Genomic DNA, 20,395 nt, shown 5'->3' with positions numbered 1-20,395 from the left:
AAAAATGAAGATAGATAAGAGGGAAGAAAAAAAAAAAAAAAAAAAAAGGTATTATTATACCATGTTTGTATAAAATTAGTATCTAAATAAAAAATATTTATTACCAAACATAATAATTGCTGAAAAAAAGGATCTATTATAAAAGAATTTTAAAAAATTAATACTTGAAATGCAATCTTACACTTCAATAGACTTATATTATTAATTCGGACAAACACATAACTATCAATGAACTTTTAAAATATAAACTTTTAAATTATTTTTTATTGATTTGTATATTGTTAAACAACTAATAAAAAAAAAAAAAAATTATTTCGCGTTCAGGTGATTCCTGTTTAAAAAGCGCTGTTCACATTGTTAAAAAATTTTATAGAAAAACTAATAAAATAGACACAAAAAGAATAGATAACAAAAAAAAAAAAGAAAAAGAAAATGAAATAATTAACAGTGAGTTAATGTAGACTGATTTGTAAAAAACAACAACAAAATGTGTAGTAAGAAAAAGAAAAAGAAAAAAAAAAAAAAGTTATGCACATGGTGCACACTCATTTCTTTTTCTCTTGAGATAACTTACACTGAACCACATTTAACTTCAAAGGAATGAAAAATTCTGGAAAAGGAAAATGACATAACTGTACATTTTGCACAGTTGTTACTCAAACACACGCGTACACACACTTACATGTTCATATATATACACAATACGTGTATATATATGTATAAATATATGCATATATACATGTATATGAATGTTACCCGTTCTACAAGTGTAATTTTAAAGACGTTAAAACAATATACACCATAGGAAACATATGTAAAATGGATTTATAAAAAAAATCTTGCTAAATTTAAAGTATCAGTAAAAACAAAAAAAAAAAAAATGAAATGTTCTCAAATATTCGATTTATGTACAAGTAAGAACCACAAAATTTTAAGGGGTAATTTTTTTTTTTTTTTTTTTTTTTTGAAACATTCTTATTAATTGAAAAATTATTACACACTATACGTAAATACATATCTAAAATATGCTCACGAAAAAACATGTAACACAGATACTAAAATAAAATAAATTATAACAAAATAAAACAGAACATATCAAAATAGAACATATCAAAATAGAACATGTTAAAACAAAACATATGAAAACAAAACAAAGCAAAATAAAACGAAACGAAATAAGAAACATTACCATGACAACAAAAGAACACGTTTATGTCATAGAGAATTAAATATAAGATACAGTTCAAATATATCCTTTAAATTTATACACATATGTGTAGTTATATATAGATAGATGTATCTATACTTTTCATTATTTTACATGAATTGATCATAATTTTTTTTTTTTTTTTGTCTTGTTAAATAAAAATAATTGAATATTATTTTTTTTCCTAAAATTAAGTCAGATACACATTTTCAGAATATATTTATCACAAATAAATATACAGCAAAATTATAATCATTCTGATTAACAAATAATTCTAAAAAAAAATTTTATACTACGTTTATTTATCAAAGTCCGTAAGAACATGGCCAATTTTTTTAAATTTCATTTATGCATGCTTCCTTTCATGTGCTTGTACATATACGTATATTTATACTCCTTGATTAACATCAGGCATTGTGTTATTTTATTTTTTTTTTTTTTTGTATTATTTATTTATTTTATATATTCTTTTATTTATTCATTTGTCCTTTAGGAGATCTGTAAAATGACTAGAGGCAGAAATGAGCTACAAATTAACAATTCTATTAGCAATGCGTTGCTTGTACGAATTAGGAAAATTTTAAAAATAAATAGAACTATAAACAACAAAATAAAAAAAAAAAATTAATTAAAATAAATGAATAAATAAATAAATATATATATATATATATATATATATATATAAACATACGAGATAATTTTTCACGCTTTTTAGTTCAATTGTTATTACTTTTTTATAGCTGGAAATTAAAAAAATGGAAAAGGAATTAAAAAAGCGAAATGGGGAATATGAGGAACTGAATAATAACTATAGAGAAACATACGTAAAAAAAGAAAATAATTAAGCTTAAATATATGAATATATATATATATATATATATATAAATACATATATATCAATCTTTAAAAGTTACGCAAAACGTATTTATTGATCTCTCGAAGAATAAAATTGCTAAGCCGTTCTCTTATTTTTTTTCTTTTTTTATTTACAACATTTAGGGCTCATATATCATGACAAAAACAAAGTTGGATGAAACTGCAAATGTAACAAGAAAGACAAAATAGAAGGATAGTACTACAGTAGAACAATAATGTAGTTTAACATATCACAATACATATATAATAATAACCATGTTTACATGTATATATATATACGTACATAAACGTACGACTCAGTAAAAAGCAGCATATATATATTTAAAGTTAAAAAATGAATAGTACAAAAATTGAAAAGATTTGTATAACAAATTGTGTAAAATATATAGAAGAATAGATAACATGAAAATTACACGTAGTACAATAGTATATAATTTATTTAGACAACTATTTAAATCGATCATTTTCAAATTATATACATATGTATGTAAAAACTAAGTGCAATAGTATAAGCGTGTTTGTATATATGTATACGTCTATATGCATATATATATACAAATAACATATGAAAATTTTAATTTTTAAGAATTATGAAGAGGAGATACGAAAATTAGATGAGATAATAAAGGAAAAGGAAAATGAATACATGGATTTAAGAGTAATGAAAATAAATAAAAATATAAATACAAGTTTAATTTACATGATTTTTTTTTTCTTTTTATATTCTTTTTATATTATATTTTTAATATTATTTTATTTTAATTTTTTTTTTTTTTTTGCAATATATAGGTTAATTTTCAAGAGTTATTAGAAGAAAAGTGTAAATTAGAGGAAGACGTTAATAACTATGAAAAAGCTATTTATGAAATTAACGAAAATTCGGCATCCCAAAAGGAAGTGCATAAGGTATGAGAAGTTGTGGGTCTATTCATATCTGTATATCCTCCTCCCTTTCCAAAACCCAATATATATATATATAGATATATAATATTGTCTATCATTAATTTAGCATCGTGAATCTACTGCTACATGTACTTCTGCATATACCTCTACTTGTACATCTACTTTTGCATCTGCGTACATCTATATATTTCCCTTTTGGATCCATTTAGGAGGAATTAAAAGAAATACAAGAAGAAATTTCGAATCTTTATTCGCAGATCGATAAGTTTAATGTAATATATATTTCTTATTTTCTTTTCGTTTCGAATTATTATTAGTTCATTTATATTATAATTACCCCTAATTGGTTGCACACTTTTTTTTTTTTTTTCATACTTGAATATCATTTGCGTATAATTATAGGAACAGTTAGACCATATGAAAACAGAACGTCAAGAGCTACACAAACTTAATGAAGTAATTTGCATTTTGCATATATCACTTCGACATGTGTATAAGTGTAATATATATATATATATATATATATATATGTGATCCTTTTATATTTACCTTGTTTGTATTTGTTCTTCCCGTATAATAGCATAAAAACAACATCATTGAAAACTTAAATAATGAAATTTCAAATTTAAAGGTAATACAGATTTAATTGGGGCCAGATATAAATTGATACTATTAAAATTTAATAATACTTATATGGAATTACATTTTTCTTTCTGCATTTTGCTTTTTACATTTTACGTTTTACATTTTTCTCTGTTTATTATTTTATTTTTATTTATTTATTTTTTTCCCCCTGTAAATCAGGCAGAGAAAAAGATGCTTGGACTAGATATGGACATAGTCAAAAACGAGCAAAATAAAATAAAAGTTGAATTGAAACAATTAGCTAAAGAAAAAGAAGAATTAAAAAAAGAGCAAGAAAAATTAGGTAAAGAAAAAGAAGAAATTGATAAATATAAGGAGGAGTTGTTAAAGGAAAAGGAACAAATTCAGAAAAATAAAGACCAGATAGAAAAAGAAAAGGAACATATACAGATAAATAAAGATGAATTAGAAAAGGACAGGGAACGACAAGAAAATAACTTAAAAAAAATTATTATAAAATATGGCAATTTACAGAAAGAAGTTGATGAACTTACGGCAGAAAATTCGGTAGCAAATGTGCCTATTGTACATATACATATATACATATTTATTCCTACATCTATACTTATAAATATACTTATATATATATACTTATACACATACTTATACATGTACTTATACATACACTTATATGTACACCTACACATATACCTATGTATATATCTATGTATACATTTATTTATGTACACTTCTATTTTGATTTATATTTACGCGTACATAAATATAGATGCACATATCTTTTTTTTTTTTTCTTCGATAGGACAAGATCAAGAGCTTAGATCTCAAATTACAGGAAATAAAAGTACACAGCATGTAAAAATATGGTGCAAAAAAGTTTCATAATTTTGAAGATTATTTTTTTATTAACGTCTTTTTTTTTTTTTTTTTTTTTTTTACTCCTATTTTATTAGAAGGAATTGGCTAGCGAAAAAATAAAGAATAACCAACTGAAAGTAATATATCGTACAAATTATATCGAAACATATGAATATATTTTTTTATAATATTTTTAACAATAATGAGATTTCTTTTCTTTTATTTTAGGAAGAAGTGGTCAATAAACAGAAGGAAGTTCTTAAGAGGGACTCCATTATTCAAGTTTGTCATTTACGCATATGATATATGTGTCCATACATATATACATACAAGCATATGTAATATTTATGTATCACTGTGCATATTGGATAATGTTCTAATTTGCTTGTTTAATTGTGTGCAGATTTTGTATAATAAATTAAAAGAGAAAGAAAGCGAACTGGTATTATTTCAGGTAAACACAAACACTTGTATGTGTTTGTACGTACTTGTTTGTATGCTCATAGAGTAACTTTTTACCTAAGTCAACGTTCATACAAACGATGCAAATTTGAATTACGAATTATTGCAGTGTTTATTCTGTTTTATTGTATTAACTTTGTTTTATTTTTCTCCATTAACTTTGTTTTGTTTTGCTCCACTAATTTTGTTTTATTTTATATAAATTATTTCATTTTATTCGTTTTTCTTTACCCCTTTTTAGAATGAGAATTTATCCTTGAAAAGCTACAAAAAAGAGTTGAACAAAATACGAGAGAGCAAAAAATGTGAAATGGACAATATCGAGAGTGACTTACATGAAGTAAGGGATTCATATAAAGTGCACTTTTTTTTACTATTAACAAAGATTTCTATAGACTTTTTATTATCTTCATTCCCTATGTTACAATTCCAGTTATTATTCGTTTTATGGATGAATATACATTATAAATTTTTTTTCTTTTTTTTTTTTTTTATATATTTATTTTACAGAAACTAGCTAAATTAATAATTAAAAGAAAAATAAAGGAAAGAGATGACTTGCACTTTGAGGGACATCCGCAATCCTTGCTTTTAAAAACAGTAAATGCAAGAACTTTTCACTAAATAGGGAGGAAACGTTGATGTGTGTTCATTTGTATTATATAATTATGTATGTACACATGCATGCATGTATGTATGTATGTATGTATATATATATATAAATGTTTTACTATTTTTTTGCTGTAGTTGTGGTTTGGTTATGTTGACTTATGCAAAACTATGCTAAAAATGCGGGACGCCTACCTATATAGTGGGAACAAAAATCATCGGTTTATAACTGCCTATGACACTGGTTTGGTAATAAATGAAGCTGTTTTATATATCGTTTTTATTTTACTTTGTATTTTAAATACTCGTATTAAAATCCTTATCTAAATCGATGTAAATTTTGTTTAATTTTAAAAAATACACGTCACTCGTTTTTAAAACTTTATTTTGATAACTTCATTGTAATAACTTTATTTTTATAATTTTATTTTATTTTTATAATTTTATTTTATTTTTATAATTTTATTTTATTTTTATAATTTTATTTTATTTTTATAATATTTTATTTTCAATTATTTTGTTTAATTTTACGTTATTTTACTGTGTTTTATTTTATTATATTTAATTTTAATTCTTTTTTCATATTCATTTGGAAGTTCTTAGACGTGAAGGAAGAAAGTGCGAAAAAATGGTAACAAGCATGAAATGTTTTTACGAATTTGTAATGTGAAATTTTTTTTTATGAACATATAATAAAAAATGTTTTTACGAATTTGTAATATAACATTTTTTTTTATAAACCGCAATGTGAAATGTATTTACGTATTTGCAATTTGAAATGTGTACGGAACACAAAAGAAATTTTTTTTCAAATGCATAAACATATGTGCATTTTTTTTCTACCTTTTTACAAGCTTGCTTTCTTACAAGAACGAAACAAGAGGAATCTTTCTGATAAATGAAGAGGACGCAAAACATCTGATTTATGTAGGACCATTTAATAAATTTTATGGCTACAGTGTAACAGTAGGTAACAATAAGAATAATTTGGAAATAGCTAAATGTCGAAAGTGTAGTTATATATTTGAAGAAATATACGAAACGAAAAAAGGAACAAAATTAGTTCTTATAAAAGAAAAAGAAAGCGGAAAATATTTTAGCGGGTTAAGCAAACAGTTTTATTTTGATAAAAAAAAAAAAAAAGGAGTTGACAATTCAGATTATAATAAAGTTGTAAATAAATTAATTAACTATATAACTAATGAAAAAGAAGAGAATGGAAATATAATTATAAAAACTAGTGATCAGAAATTAAAAATTGAAAATGAAAAAGAAACATGCTTTTTCGTAAAAACAGCTGAGGTGGATACTACTGCAAATGAGGAAAAGAGTTTTCAAGGTAATGATAATAATAGTAATAATAATAACGTAACAACAAAAAAAAAAAGTAAATCTCAAACTACAGTGATGCTTAAGAAGAAAAAAAAAAAAAAGAAAGTACTTCCCAAAAATGGAAAGATAAAAGACCCCAAATTATTAACACCTCAAGGAAATAAAAAAGAATTAAAGGTTAAGGAAATGAATGAAGAAAATTTACATAAATATAATATAGCAAAAGATATGCTCCTACTTTCTGATAATAGTAGTTATAGCACAAGTACAACAGACAACGATAAAGATGATAGTGTTAAATATAACTTAAAAAACAAAGTTAACACTGAAAATGAGAAGAATTTTCGTAATAAAAACCATAATAATAATTTATTATATAAATCATTGGCGATGAATTATATGCAGAGCACGAATATCTCCCTATCTGAATGTATACATAATGACATTAATAGTAATGGTAATAATCATATTAAAAATAAGGTTAATATTAATAATGTTAATAATAATGTTAATAATAATGTTAATAATAATGTTAATAATAATGTTAATAATAATGTTAATAATAATGTTAATAATAATGTTAATAATAATGTTAATAATAATGTTAATAATAAGGTTAATATTAATGTTAATAATAATGTTAATAATAATGTTAAAAATAATGTTAAAAATAATGTTAAAAATAATGTTAAAAATAATGTTAATTACAATAATAATAATAATTTGAATTTTAATAATAATAATAACAATATGAATATTAATAATAATATGAATATTAATAATAATATGAATATGAATATTAATAATAATAATAATACTAATATGAATATTGATAATAATAATACTAATACGAATACTGATAGTAATATTAATAATATGAATATTAATAATATGAATGTTAATAATAATATGAGTGTTAATAATATTAATAAAAATAATAATAATAATATGAATGTTAATAATATGAATGTTAATAATAATACTGTTGCTGATTTTAACAATACAAATATCGTCCTAACAGCGAACAAAGATGAGGCTATCTTATTCGAAATTTTTAATTATGACCAAATTGTTGAACATGATGCTATTAAATTTGCCTCAGAATGCCTTTTACATTTTCTTTCTAATTTTAAAAAGGCTAACTCCCAAGATGTGTCATTGACAAGCAATGAACAAATCTCTAATTATTTTTCATCCCTCGAGGACGACTGGTCCATTCTACCCTCTTATGTATAAAAAAAAAAAAAAAAAAAAAAAGGAAAAATAAGAGCCAAAATGGGGTAGAAAAATGGAAGCCAAAAATGGGGTAGAAAAATGGAAGCCAAAAATGGGGTAGAAAAATGGAAGCCAAAAATGGGGTAGAAAAATGGAAGCCAAAAATGGGGAAGAAAATGGGAGCCAAAAATGGGGTAGAAAAATGGAAGCCAAAAATGGGGAAGAAAATGGGAGCCAAAATAACAACCAAAATGGGTAAGAAAATGGGAGATAAGATGGGGAAGAAAATGGGAGCCCAAATGAGGATCAACAGTTTTATAGCAAAATAAGTTAAAAGAATAATTGCTTTCAAAAAATGGAAAAAAAAATAATGCGCCTCAAAATGGAGTAAAATTATATAAAGTCATCAGAAAAATATGAAAAAAAAAATTTACGGCAAAATTTTAACTTTGAAAATAAAAAAAATAATAAAAATAAATAAAAATATATATAAAATATAAAAAAACTACTTAATGTTACAATTATAACTGAAAAAATTATTAGAAAAGTATTGTTAATTTTTTTTATTAACTTAATATAATTACCTTATTTAATTATTTGTTTTTTTTTTTTCTTATTATGTACCCTTCTGAAAAAATCACGTGGTGAAATGCTATTTTTTTATTTGAAATAAGTTTTTTTTGAAATTTTTTTTTTAGCTATTTAATAAAACTGAATACATTATTTATGTGTATACTAGTATATAATGTTTATATACATATGCAACATATTTATCATCATATACTAGTTATTTATATATGATATATAGAATATACTAATAGTTTATTAATATATATTTTTTTTTACCTATTTTTATATATCTATTCTATAGAAATTAATTCCACATAATTTGCCTTTTTCTCTAAATTATGTTCTTTTTTTAATTTTTCTATATATGTTATACTATACATGTATGTTTAATAATGTATATTTACTTTTTAATTTTTTAAGTTCCTCCTTTTTTGTAAAAATGTTACATATATATATAGATATAGATAGTTATATTTCATTAATATTTTTATATTTACTTGATTTATCTTTTTTTTGACCTTTTTTATGTATCTTTTTAATAGTTATTACAATCCGCTTAATTTTTTTTTTTTTTCTCTACGTTACGAATCTTTTTATTTAGTTTAATTTTTCTATAATACAATAACATTTATGATGTTGTTTATTAGTTTTTAATTTTTTTTTTTTTTATGACCTATTTTTATATTAAATCCATGTAACCTATATATAATATTATATATTTTATGTATATATTTATAGAAATATTGTAAGTGTATTAATATATTTAGTAGAAATTTTATCTTTAAAAATTTGGAAATTTTTTAGTATGTAGAATGTTATCCTTTTTTTTTTTTTTTTTTTGCTGCAATAAAATAAAGGTAACAGAAGAACTTGATTCATTATAGTCGACAGACTGTTAAATGAAACGTTAAAATTAATTTGTATATGAATAAAAGTCTTATTAAGCGCTGTTCATAATTAATTTGAATTTACATATAATAATATTATTTAATTTACCACGTATACGTAGCACGTATATTTATATATATATAATATATAACTACACCTGTTAGTTTTGCACGTTATGTTTATATATGCGAAAACGCATGAGTTGTGTCGATGGATACATATGGCTCTTTTTTTTTCTTTTTTTTTTTTTTTTTTTACAATGTTGAGGTGCTTTTAGCATTATAAATGATTGTTATATATATTTTTACCGTTAACCGTAATTTTGAAAATTTGTAAAGCACATATTAACGTTGACTACTTTATTATTCATTCTTGTTCCGTTTTAACTTACTTTTCCATATTTTGTCTCATTTGTATATAACTCATTTTTATTACATAATTTGTTCTATATAACCGCTCTAAACGATCTCGTAAGAATATTGTATATATACATACATGTACTATACATATATGAAACTGCTGAGTAAGCACAACTCCCTTTTTTAGGACATTGAGTTTTAGCAATACATATGCTGTATGTGCACTTGTACATATTGTATATATATATATATATAAGTTGCATGCATATTATGTAGGTATACATATATGTATGTACATATTGAAGTTTTATCAACCAATTTAGAAGAGAAAAATATACATATACATAGATATATATATATATATATATATATATAAAATAAAAATAGACGCAAAAAAGTTGAAGGGGAGAAGCAGAGGCAAAGAAGGGCACTTCTCGAAAACTCTTTGAAACAAAATTTCTGAACATATTTTGCGCACACATTGCAAATACGAATATATTTTGTACTGTTTGCACCACTCGTCTGATATAATATCAGATGATGGTTTTTTTCCCCCTCCTCCTTTTCTATTAATTCGGACTTATATATCTTGACGCATATATATATATATATATATGCGCTTCTTAGAGGTGGCAGGAAAACAAGAACGCCTTTCTCGATTTTTCCGGTGCACATAAGTAATATCTACTGATAATAAAAAATACGTAAATTATTTTGTTGGAATAATGTGGAAGCTTCCATTGAATAATATGTCCGAGGCATTGGGGAATATATCCCCACCTAGTCAAGATGTTAGTACATTATTGCCTTATAATAATTTTGATTTAATGAGAAATGAAAATAATAATCATAGTAATAACAACTCAGGGGATGAAGATTCAAGTGATGGTGAAAATAGTAGTGTACGTATTAAAAATATGGATCCAATGGAAAAGTTATTGTATGACTTAACAAATGGAAAAATGAAAGCAGAAAAACATTATGTATATACAAGTGATGGATATAAACTAAATTTATACCATATTGTGGATGCAAATAAAGATAACAATAAGAATAATAATGCTGGTAAAATAGAAAAAAAAAAAGAAGTGTTTTGTTTAAATCATGGACTTTTCGAATCCTCAATGAATTATGCATGCAAAGGGTATAGATCTTTAGCTTTTCAAATTTTTGCAAAAAATTACGATGTATGGATTTGTAATAATAGGGGAAATAATTTTTCAAAGTTTGTAGGAAAAGAAAAAGCTTTAAAAAAATTGTTAGAAAGATATACCACGGAAGGTTTAAAAGATATAGGTGTTGAATTAGAAGAAAATGAGGATAAACAATCTGATCATAATAATACTAGTAAAAAAAAAGAAATTTTGTGTTTAGAGGATATTAAAAAAGGTGAAGAGATAAATATTGAAGATGATAAAAATAAAATTTTTCATCAATGTCAAAAAAAAGATGAAGAGTCAGATTTAATTGAGAAGTCGTTACCCAACACGGATATAATTTTGACTCGTAAGTATAAGGTATTGAACTCGTCAGAACAGCCAACAAAAGTTGAACAAGAACAGATGACGAATAATTCTGAACATGTTCATGTTTTACCGGAAGATAAAGAAGAGCATGGAAAGCAAACATCAATAATAATAATAATAATAAATAATAATAATAATAATAATAATAATAATAATAATAATAATAATAATAATAATAATAATAAAATAATAATAATAATAATAATAATAAAATAATAATAATAATAAATAATAATAATAATAATAATAATAATAATAATAATAATAATAATAATAATAATAATAATAATAATAATAATAATAATAATAATAATAATAATAATAATAATAATAATAATAATAACAATAACAATAACAATAATAATAAGAAGAAGAATGATAAGGAGAATGATAAGGAGAATGATAAAAAGAAAAAAGACAAAAAAAAAGACAAAAAGGACGGTGGTACAGGTAATTATCCTAGTAATTCTAAGAACGGAAATTCCACTTCTAAGGGAGGTCTGAAAGTTACCGCCGTATCTGGGTCCGATTCGAAAAATGATAAAGATGAAGAAGATGATTTAGATGATGACAATGATCCTTGGAAATTTCCTAATTTAATGGATAAATTAAGATTCCAAGATTTATTTAATCAAAGGCGTGGTACGGGTTCATTCCCTCCCAAGGTTATGGAAGAGGGTGAGAATGATCTTGATCGCTTAGTACAGGAAGATTTAAAAGATAGCACAAATGAATATGATGACAGGAAGGACTTTGATAAAGATGATGACGAAGATGAAGAAGATGATGTTTGTGCATTAGACGACGGTAATAAAGATGGAAAAGATAAGAAAGACGATAAAGATGGAAAAGATAAGAAAGACGATAAAGATGGAAAAGATAAGAAAGATGATAAAGATGGAAAAGATAAGAAAGATGATAAAGATGGAAAAGATAAGAAAGACGATAAAGATGGAAAAGATAAGAAAGATGATAAAGATGGAAAAGATAAGAAAGATGATAAAGATGGAAAAGATAAGAAAGATGATAAAGATGGAAAAGATAAGAAAGATGATAAAGATGGAAAAGATAAGAAAGACGATAAAGATGGAAAAGATAAGAAAGACGATAAAGATGGAAAAGATAAGAAAGACGATAAAGATGGAAAGGACAAGAAAGACGATAAAGATGGAAAAGATAAGAAAGATAACAAAGACGATAAAGATGGCAAAGGCGACAAAGATGATGATGAAGATGATGAAGATGATGATGAAGATGATTTGGAGGATACCACAAATAATTGGGATAACAATGAAGATAGCGTGAATTATAGGTTTTACTGGGGTGATGATGGTGATACGGATGACAAATACTGTAAGCGTATAAAAGAAGGCGAAAATGACAAGGATGACGAAGATAACGAGGATGACGAAAAGGAAAAAGAGAGAAATGAAAACGAGGAGTCAGTTATGTTGAGTGAGTGGTATCGCAGTATTGATGATGATGGCAAAGATAAAACCACCTCTAAGGAAAAATTTGATAATTTTATGGATAAAATAAAAATTGAGGATTTGTTCAATCGTAATCGTGGTAGGGGTTCATTTCCTCTTGCGCAAATGGAAGAAGGTGAAAGTGATCTCGACCGCTTAGTACAGGAAGATTTAAAAGATAGCACAAATGAATATGATGACAGGAAGGACTTTGATAAAGATGATGACGAAGATGAAGAAGATGATGTTTGTGCATTAGACGACGGTAATAAAGATGGAAAAGATAAGAAAGATGATAAAGATGGAAAAGATAAGAAAGATGATAAAGATGGAAAAGATAAGAAAGATGATAAAGATGGAAAAGATAAGAAAGATGATAAAGATGGAAAAGATAAGAAAGATGATAAAGATGGAAAGGACAAGAAAGACGATAAAGATGGAAAGGACAAGAAAGACGATAAAGATGGAAAAGATAAGAAAGACGATAAAGATGGAAAGGATAAGAAAGATGATAAAGATGGAAAAGATAAGAAAGAAGATAAAGATGGAAAAGATAAGAAAGATGGCAAAGGCGACAAAGAAGATGATAAAGATGATGTAGATGATGTAGATGATGAAGATGATGATGATTTGGAGGATACCACAAATAACTGGGATAATTTATATGACTTTGGAGAAGAATCGTGGGATAACAAGGACAAGAAAGACGATAAAGATGACAAAGACGATAAAGATGACAAAGACGATAAAGATGGAAAAGATAAGAAAGACGATAAAGATGGAAAAGATAAGAAAGACGATAAAGATGGAAAAGATAAGAAAGACGATAAAGATGGAAAGGACAAAAAAGACGATAAAGATGGAAAGGACAAGAAAGACGATAAAGATGGAAAGGACAAGAAAGACGATAAAGATGGAAAGGACAAGAAAGACGATAAGGATGGAAAAGATAAGAAAGACGATAAGGATGGAAAAGATAAGAAAGACGATAAGGATGGAAAAGATAAGAAAGACGATAAGGATGGAAAAGATAAGAAAGACGATAAGGATGGAAAAGATAAGAAAGACGATAAGGATGGAAAAGATAAGAAAGACGATAAAGATGGAAAAGATAAGAAAGACGATAAAGATGGAAAAGATAAGAAAGACGATAAAGATGGAAAAGATAAGAAAGACGATAAAGATGGAAAAGATAAGAAAGACGATAAAGATGGAAAGGATAAGAAAGACGATAAGGATGGAAAAGATAAGAAAGACGATAAGGATGGAAAAGATAAGAAAGACGATAAGGATGGAAAAGATAAGAAAGACGATAAAGATGGAAAAGATAAGAAAGACGATAAAGATGGAAAGGACAAGAAAGACGATAAAGATGGAAAAGATAAGAAAGACGATAAAGATGGAAAGGATAAGAAAGACGATAAAGATGGAAAAGATAAGAAAACCGGTAAAGATGGAACAGGTAAGGAGGCCCAGAAAAGAGAGCGCGACAGCGGTCTTGGTACATTGTTTGTTGTTGGTGGTGGTATAGGAGCTGCTGCGTTAGGTGGTTTAGCTGGTATTATAGCTGGTGGGGCTGGTGCAGCTGGTGCAGCTGGTGCAGCTGGTGGAGCTGGTGCAGCTGGTGGGGCTGGTGCAGCTGGTGCAGCTGGTGGTATTGGTGAAGCTCTATATGATGCCGTAGCCGGCGGTGGTAGTTCATCTGGATATGAAGCCTTAGGCGGCGGTAATGGATCTATTTATGAAACCATAGGTGGTGGTGGTCAAGGGACATATGAAGACGTAGGCTTAAGTGGTAGTGGTACATATGATGACGTAAGTTTCGGTGGCAGCAGTGGAGGTTCATATGAAACACCAGGCCCAACTGAGCATATATATGAAACCATAGGCGGTGGTGGTGAAGGTGCATATGAAACTCCAGGCCCAACTGAACATATATATGAAACCATAGGCGGTGGTGGTGGAGGTGCTGATGGAGGTGCTGGTGGTGGTGCAGGTGCAGGTGGAGGTGCTGGTGCTGGTGCTGGTGGTGGTGCAGGTGCAGGTGGAGGTGCAGGTGGTGCTGCTGGTGCTGCTGGTGCTGCTGGTGCTGCTGCAGGTGCTGCAGGTGCTTCAGGTGCTTCAGGTGCAAGTGGTAGAAATGTTTCTGACAAAACTACAGACAAGAAAGGTGAAGGAAAACGCAAAAAACACAAAAGACGCCATGATGAAAATAAAGCTAAGAAGGACTTTGATAATTTTATGGATAAAATAAAAATTGAGGATTTGTTCAATCGTAATCGTGGTAGGGGTTCATTCCCTCTTGAACAATTGGCAGAAGGTGAAAGTGATCTCGACCGCTTAGTACAGGAAGATTTAAAAGATAGCACAAATGAATATGATGACAGGAAGGACTTTGATAAAGATGATGAGGAAGATGAAGACGATGAAGTTTGTAAAAGAGAAAGTGATAGTGATAGCGATGAAGACGATGACGAAGATAAGGAAGATGACGAAGATGACAAAAAACCTAAGAAAAAAAAGAAAGATGAAGATGATTTAGAAGATACTTCAAATAACTGGGATAACACGGCAGATAAAGATTATGATGAGGAGGAATGGGGGGGAGAAGATGACGAAGATAACGATAATGGCGACGATGGAGACGATGACGATGATGGGAAAGATAAAAAAGATGAGAAAGATAAAAATGATGACGAAAATGACAAAAAACGCAAAGATAAAAAGAAAGCTAAGAAGGACTTTGATAATTTTATGGATAAAATAAAAATTGAGGATTTGTTCAATCGTAATCGTGGTAGGGGTTCATTCCCTCTTGAACAATTGGCAGAAGGTGAAAGTGATCTCGACCGCTTAGTACAGGAAGATTTAAAAGATAGCACAAATGAATATGATGACAGGAAGGACTTTGATAAAGATGATGAGGAAGATGAAGACGATGAAGTTTGTAAACGTGAGGAAGATGAAGAAAAAAAAAAGAAAAAGAAAGAGCAAGAAGAAGAAGAAGAAGAAGAAAAGAGAGAAGGCAAAAAACGTAAGAAAAAAGATGATGATGACATAGATGAAGATGAATTAGAAGATAGTTCAAATAATTGGGATAATGTGAATGAAGATGACGGGGATGAATGGAATAAGCAGGATGACGGCGAAAAGGACGATGATGAAGATGCCGATAATTTTCAGGATTTAAGAAACTTATTGACTAGTTTTAATGTTACAGATATGTTTAGTAATGGACGTGATAGGGGGAATTTATTTCCTAGACGAAAAAAAGATACAGATGACAAAATCGATAAAGATTATAAAGACGGTAAAGATAAGAAAGACGATAAAGACGGTAAAGATAAGAAAGACGATAAAGACGGTAAAGATAAGAAAGACGATAAAGACAGTAAAGATAAGAATGATATAAAAAAAGATAAATATGATAGAAGACCTCATAAACCTAAAGACCCTAAAAAGTTCCCTGAAGGTGCGAATTTTGAAAATTTTATGGATAAAATAAAAATTGAGGATTTGTTCGATCGTAATCGTGGTAGGGGTTCATTCCCTCTTGAACAATTGGCAGAAGGTGAAAATGATCTTGACCGCTTAGTACAGGAAGATTTAAAAGATAGCACAAATGAATATGATGACAGGAAGGACTATGATAAAGATGATGACGAAGATGAAGATGATGATGTTTGTAGAAGAGAGGATGATGAAGAAGAAGAAGAAGAATTAGAAGAAACTGATTTAAAGGATAATACGAATGAATGGGATTACAACAAAGAAGGAGATTACGATAATGGTCAGGAAGATTGGGAGAAAGGGGGTGACAAAGATAACGATAATGGCGAAGATGGAGACGATGACGACGATGACGATAATGAGAAAGATAAAAAAGGTGAGAAAGATAAAAAAGATGAGAAAGATAAAAAAGATGAGAAAGATAAAAAAGATGAGAAAGATAAAAAAGGTGAGAAAGATAAAAAAGATAAGAAAGATAAAAATGATGAGAAAGATAAAAATGATGACGAAAATGACAAAAAACGCAAAGATAAAAAGAAAGCTAAGAAGGACTTTGATAATTTTATGGATAAAATAAAAATTGAGGATTTGTTCAATCGTAATCGTGGTAGGGGTTCATTCCCTCTTGAACAATTGGCAGAAGGTGAAAGTGATCTCGACCGCTTAGTACAGGAAGATTTAAAAGATAGCACAAATGAATATGATGACAGGAAGGACTTTGATAAAGATGATGAGGAAGATGAAGACGATGAAGTTTGTAAACGTGAGGAAGATGAAGAAAAAAAAAAGAAAAAGAAAGAGCAAGAAGAAGAAGAAGATGAAAAGAGAGAAGGCAAAAAACGTAAGAAAAAAGATGATGATGACATAGATGAAGATGAATTAGAAGATAGTTCAAATAATTGGGATTACGAAGAGGAAGGTGATTATGGTCATAATGAGTGGCGTAAGGAGGATGAAAAAAATGAAGATAAAATTAATTTTCCGGATTTTCAGAATTTAATGGAAAGCTTAAATTTAGAAGATTTAGTAAACGTTCAAAATTCTGGGGTAGGTGGTTTATTTTCTAACATGCAAAATGATAAACACAATAAAGATGGAAAAGATGGAAAAGATGGCAAAGATGGAAAAGATGGAAAAGATGGCAAAGATGGAAAAGATGGCAAAGATGGAAAAGATGGCAAAGATGGCAAAGATGGCAAAGATGGCAAAGATGGAAAAGATGGAAAAGATGGCAAAGATGGCAAAGATGGAAAAGATGGAAAAGATGGCAAAGGTGGTAGTGGTGGTGGTAGTGGTGGTGGTGGTGGTGGTGCTAGTGGAGGTAGTGGTGGTAGAGGTGGCAGTGGTGCTAGTGGAGGTAGCGGTGGTAGAGGTGACAGTGGAGGTAGAGGTGGCAGTGGAGGTAGTGGTGGTAAAGGTGGTAGTAGTGGAAACCGTCGTACCGGTTTTAATTCGGGGAGATATAGCGTCATACAGCAAAATGTTGGTCATGTAGGTAATGATGGAGAAGATGATAAACAGCACAAAGTTGTTGACACTGTGGGGGTAAACAAGGTGAAGAATAAGTTGTTGCAAAATATCAAAAGAGAGAAGGAGGAGTTCCTAAGGGAAAAAAAGAAGAGTAGTATAAAATTGGAAGGAAAGAATATAGAAGACTCATGGACATTTGAAGATATGGGAAGTAAAGATTTACCTGCAATAATAAAATACATAAGAGAAGAAACACAAAAAGACAAAATAATATATGTAGGATTCTCTCAAGGTAGTATACAGCTTTTAATTAGTTCATGTTTGAATCCTTATGTAAATGATAGTATTAAGAGATCATATTTATTGTCACTTCCAATTATATTAAGAGAAAAACGTAATTTAATAAAGCCAATTAGATTGTCATTACCTTCAATATATAGACATTATAAATCAATTTTAAAGTTAAGAGAATGTATGCAAAAATCACTTCCAAATAAAGTAAGTTCATATTTAATACCCAAAACCGCTCATCTTATTACACAGAGAATGTTTAAGTATTATAATGGATCATTAAATGATGAAGAAAAAAGAAGATACTTTAGTAATACTCCCAGTGGTACTACATCAAAAGCAAACTTAAAGAAATGGTTTTCGGGATTTAATAATGGACCTGTTACAGATATAATTGACAAACACGCAGATAAATGTACATTCCCAATTACACTTATATATGGAGATAAGGATACAATTGTAGACCCTCAGAATTCTATTGAGTATATGAAAAAGAAATTCCCCCATAATAATATACAAATAATTAGAAAAAAACATTGGTCACACTTAGATCCTGTATGGACAGACGATGATAATGTTGTCATCTCTAGCATTCTGAAAGACTTAAGGAATGATGAAGGCGGAGGAGGAAGACGTGGGGTGCTGGTAGGTGCGTAAGTGATATATGTGTATATGCGTGTGTGTGGAGAAGAGGGGGTGGGAGAAGACTAGGTGTTGTCTTTTCCATAAACATGCACAAACATTCGTGGGTAAAAAGAAACGTAAATTTTTTTTTCTGTCCCAGTAGTTTTTTTTCACGTGATTTGCGTATATTAATATTTTATTGCTGTTTGGGCATATTATATATTATATATGTTTTTACCTGTATTATATTGAAAAGAAAAAAAGAAAGTCCCATTTTTTGTTTTTTTTAATCTTTTATATGTATTATATAAGTATATATATAAACGAGAGGGAAGCAAAATGGAGCCTGGGAGAGGGAATATAAAAGGGAAGAGCAGATATAATGATGTATTCCCCCCCTTATAATATATGCACCTTAATTTTTGTTAATACAACAAAGTCTGCATTTTGCAATTTTGCAATTTTTCCATATCTCCTTTTTTTTAATGTTTATTATAGTAGTGTGTTCACAATATGCGTTCATGCATAATAAACACCCTTTTTTCTGTCGTTATTTTGTAGTTTTCAATTTTTTTTTTTTTTTTTTTTTACTATTTTATGCAATCTTTTCGTTAATTGTTTATTTTGCTCACTTCGTTCATTTTGCTTATTTTGCTCATTTTGTTCATTTTGCTAATTTTCATTTCGTTCATTTTGCTAATTTTCATTTTGTTCATTTTGCTATTTTTCTTATTTTGTTCATTTTGCTATTTTTCTTATTTTGTTCATTTTGCTATTTTTCTTATTTTGTTCATTTTGCTATTTTTCTTATTTTGTTCATTTTGCTATTTTTCTTATTTTGTTTATTTCTGTTTTTTGTGATAAAACTTCTTAAAATTACACTTCAAACTCCCTGAATATTTTTCATGCATTTACCAGTAAGAACACAGTTTTTTAGTTATTAGCGGAAGAAATATAATATATATGAAATATTTTAAAAAACGAAACAGCTAACAGTGCTGCAGGGGTCCCCGGCTACGTATACGTAAATGTTTACGACGATTTTATTTCGATAAACTTGCAATTTTTTCGACGTACGGGGGTTTTACCAACAGATGCCCATTTTGTTCATTTGTTCATTTTTGCTTTTTTGTTCTTTTGTTCATTTGTGCTTTTTTGTTCTTTTGTTCATTTGTGCTTTTTTGTTCTTTTGTTCATTTGTGCTTTTTTGTTCTTTTTTGCCCTTTTTGCTTTTTTTTTTTTTTTTTTGCCTTACTTTTATGATCATGTATTATCCCTATACATATGGCAAGCAGGAACATCTCGGTGTACCATTATTACGGGTTACTTTTTTATTTTACGTACACACAATTCGAGTTAAACATTCAAAATGTGGGTGGGGGGGGGAAAGAGTAGTTCGTTTGAAGCATTCGTATACGCACGTATCTTGTGTAAGTACGAAGGTATGGAAACGTGTTTATTCGTGCACGCCCATAGGGGGATATGCACCCAAATAATAACGTGATTAATAAGTTAAATTACGAAAAAAGGAAAAAATGGGGGGGTAAGGGGGCACCTTTCCTCCTTCATATGAAGACGATTAAAACAACAGCATATGAACACGTAATAAAAAAAAAGAAAAGA

General features: G+C 27.9%; 4 protein-coding genes across 4 annotated transcripts; all 4 read left to right on the top strand.

The window, feature by feature from the left end:
- Positions 1–1,712: 1,712 nt before the first annotated feature.
- Positions 1,713–8,086, top strand: MKS88_002868 (autophagy-related protein 23; the record flags this gene model as incomplete). The annotated part of the gene is made up of 18 exons (XM_067215914.1): positions 1,713–1,769; positions 1,948–2,031; positions 2,207–2,251; positions 2,670–2,741; positions 2,873–2,989; positions 3,196–3,258; positions 3,389–3,442; positions 3,567–3,617; positions 3,791–4,138; positions 4,398–4,433; positions 4,543–4,584; positions 4,676–4,729; positions 4,851–4,901; positions 5,151–5,249; positions 5,420–5,509; positions 5,657–5,767; positions 6,115–6,149; positions 6,373–8,086. 18 exons carry the CDS (start codon positions 1,713–1,715, stop codon positions 8,084–8,086), a joined length of 3,123 nt encoding a protein of 1,040 aa, XP_067073445.1.
- A 104-nt stretch (positions 8,087–8,190) lies between these two features.
- Positions 8,191–8,394, top strand: MKS88_002867 (autophagy-related protein 23; the record flags this gene model as incomplete). The annotated part of the gene is made up of 1 exon (XM_067215913.1): positions 8,191–8,394. The coding sequence occupies one exon, from the start codon at positions 8,191–8,193 to the stop codon at positions 8,392–8,394; it is 204 nt and encodes a 67-aa protein (XP_067073444.1).
- Positions 8,395–10,607: 2,213 nt separating this feature from the next.
- Positions 10,608–11,624, top strand: MKS88_002866 (uncharacterized protein; the record flags this gene model as incomplete). The annotated part of the gene is made up of 1 exon (XM_067215911.1): positions 10,608–11,624. The coding sequence occupies one exon, from the start codon at positions 10,608–10,610 to the stop codon at positions 11,622–11,624; it is 1,017 nt and encodes a 338-aa protein (XP_067073443.1).
- A 159-nt stretch (positions 11,625–11,783) lies between these two features.
- Positions 11,784–18,805, top strand: MKS88_002865 (uncharacterized protein; the record flags this gene model as incomplete). The annotated part of the gene is made up of 2 exons (XM_067215910.1): positions 11,784–11,858; positions 11,903–18,805. The coding sequence occupies 2 exons, from the start codon at positions 11,784–11,786 to the stop codon at positions 18,803–18,805; spliced, it is 6,978 nt and encodes a 2,325-aa protein (XP_067073442.1).
- Between the last annotated feature and the right edge of the window lie 1,590 nt (positions 18,806–20,395).

Source organism: Plasmodium brasilianum, chromosome 9 (assembly GCF_023973825.1).
Source record: "Plasmodium brasilianum strain Bolivian I chromosome 9, whole genome shotgun sequence".
Lineage (NCBI taxonomy): Eukaryota > Apicomplexa > Aconoidasida > Haemosporida > Plasmodiidae > Plasmodium > Plasmodium brasilianum.
This window is presented reverse-complemented; position numbering and strand designations above follow the sequence as displayed.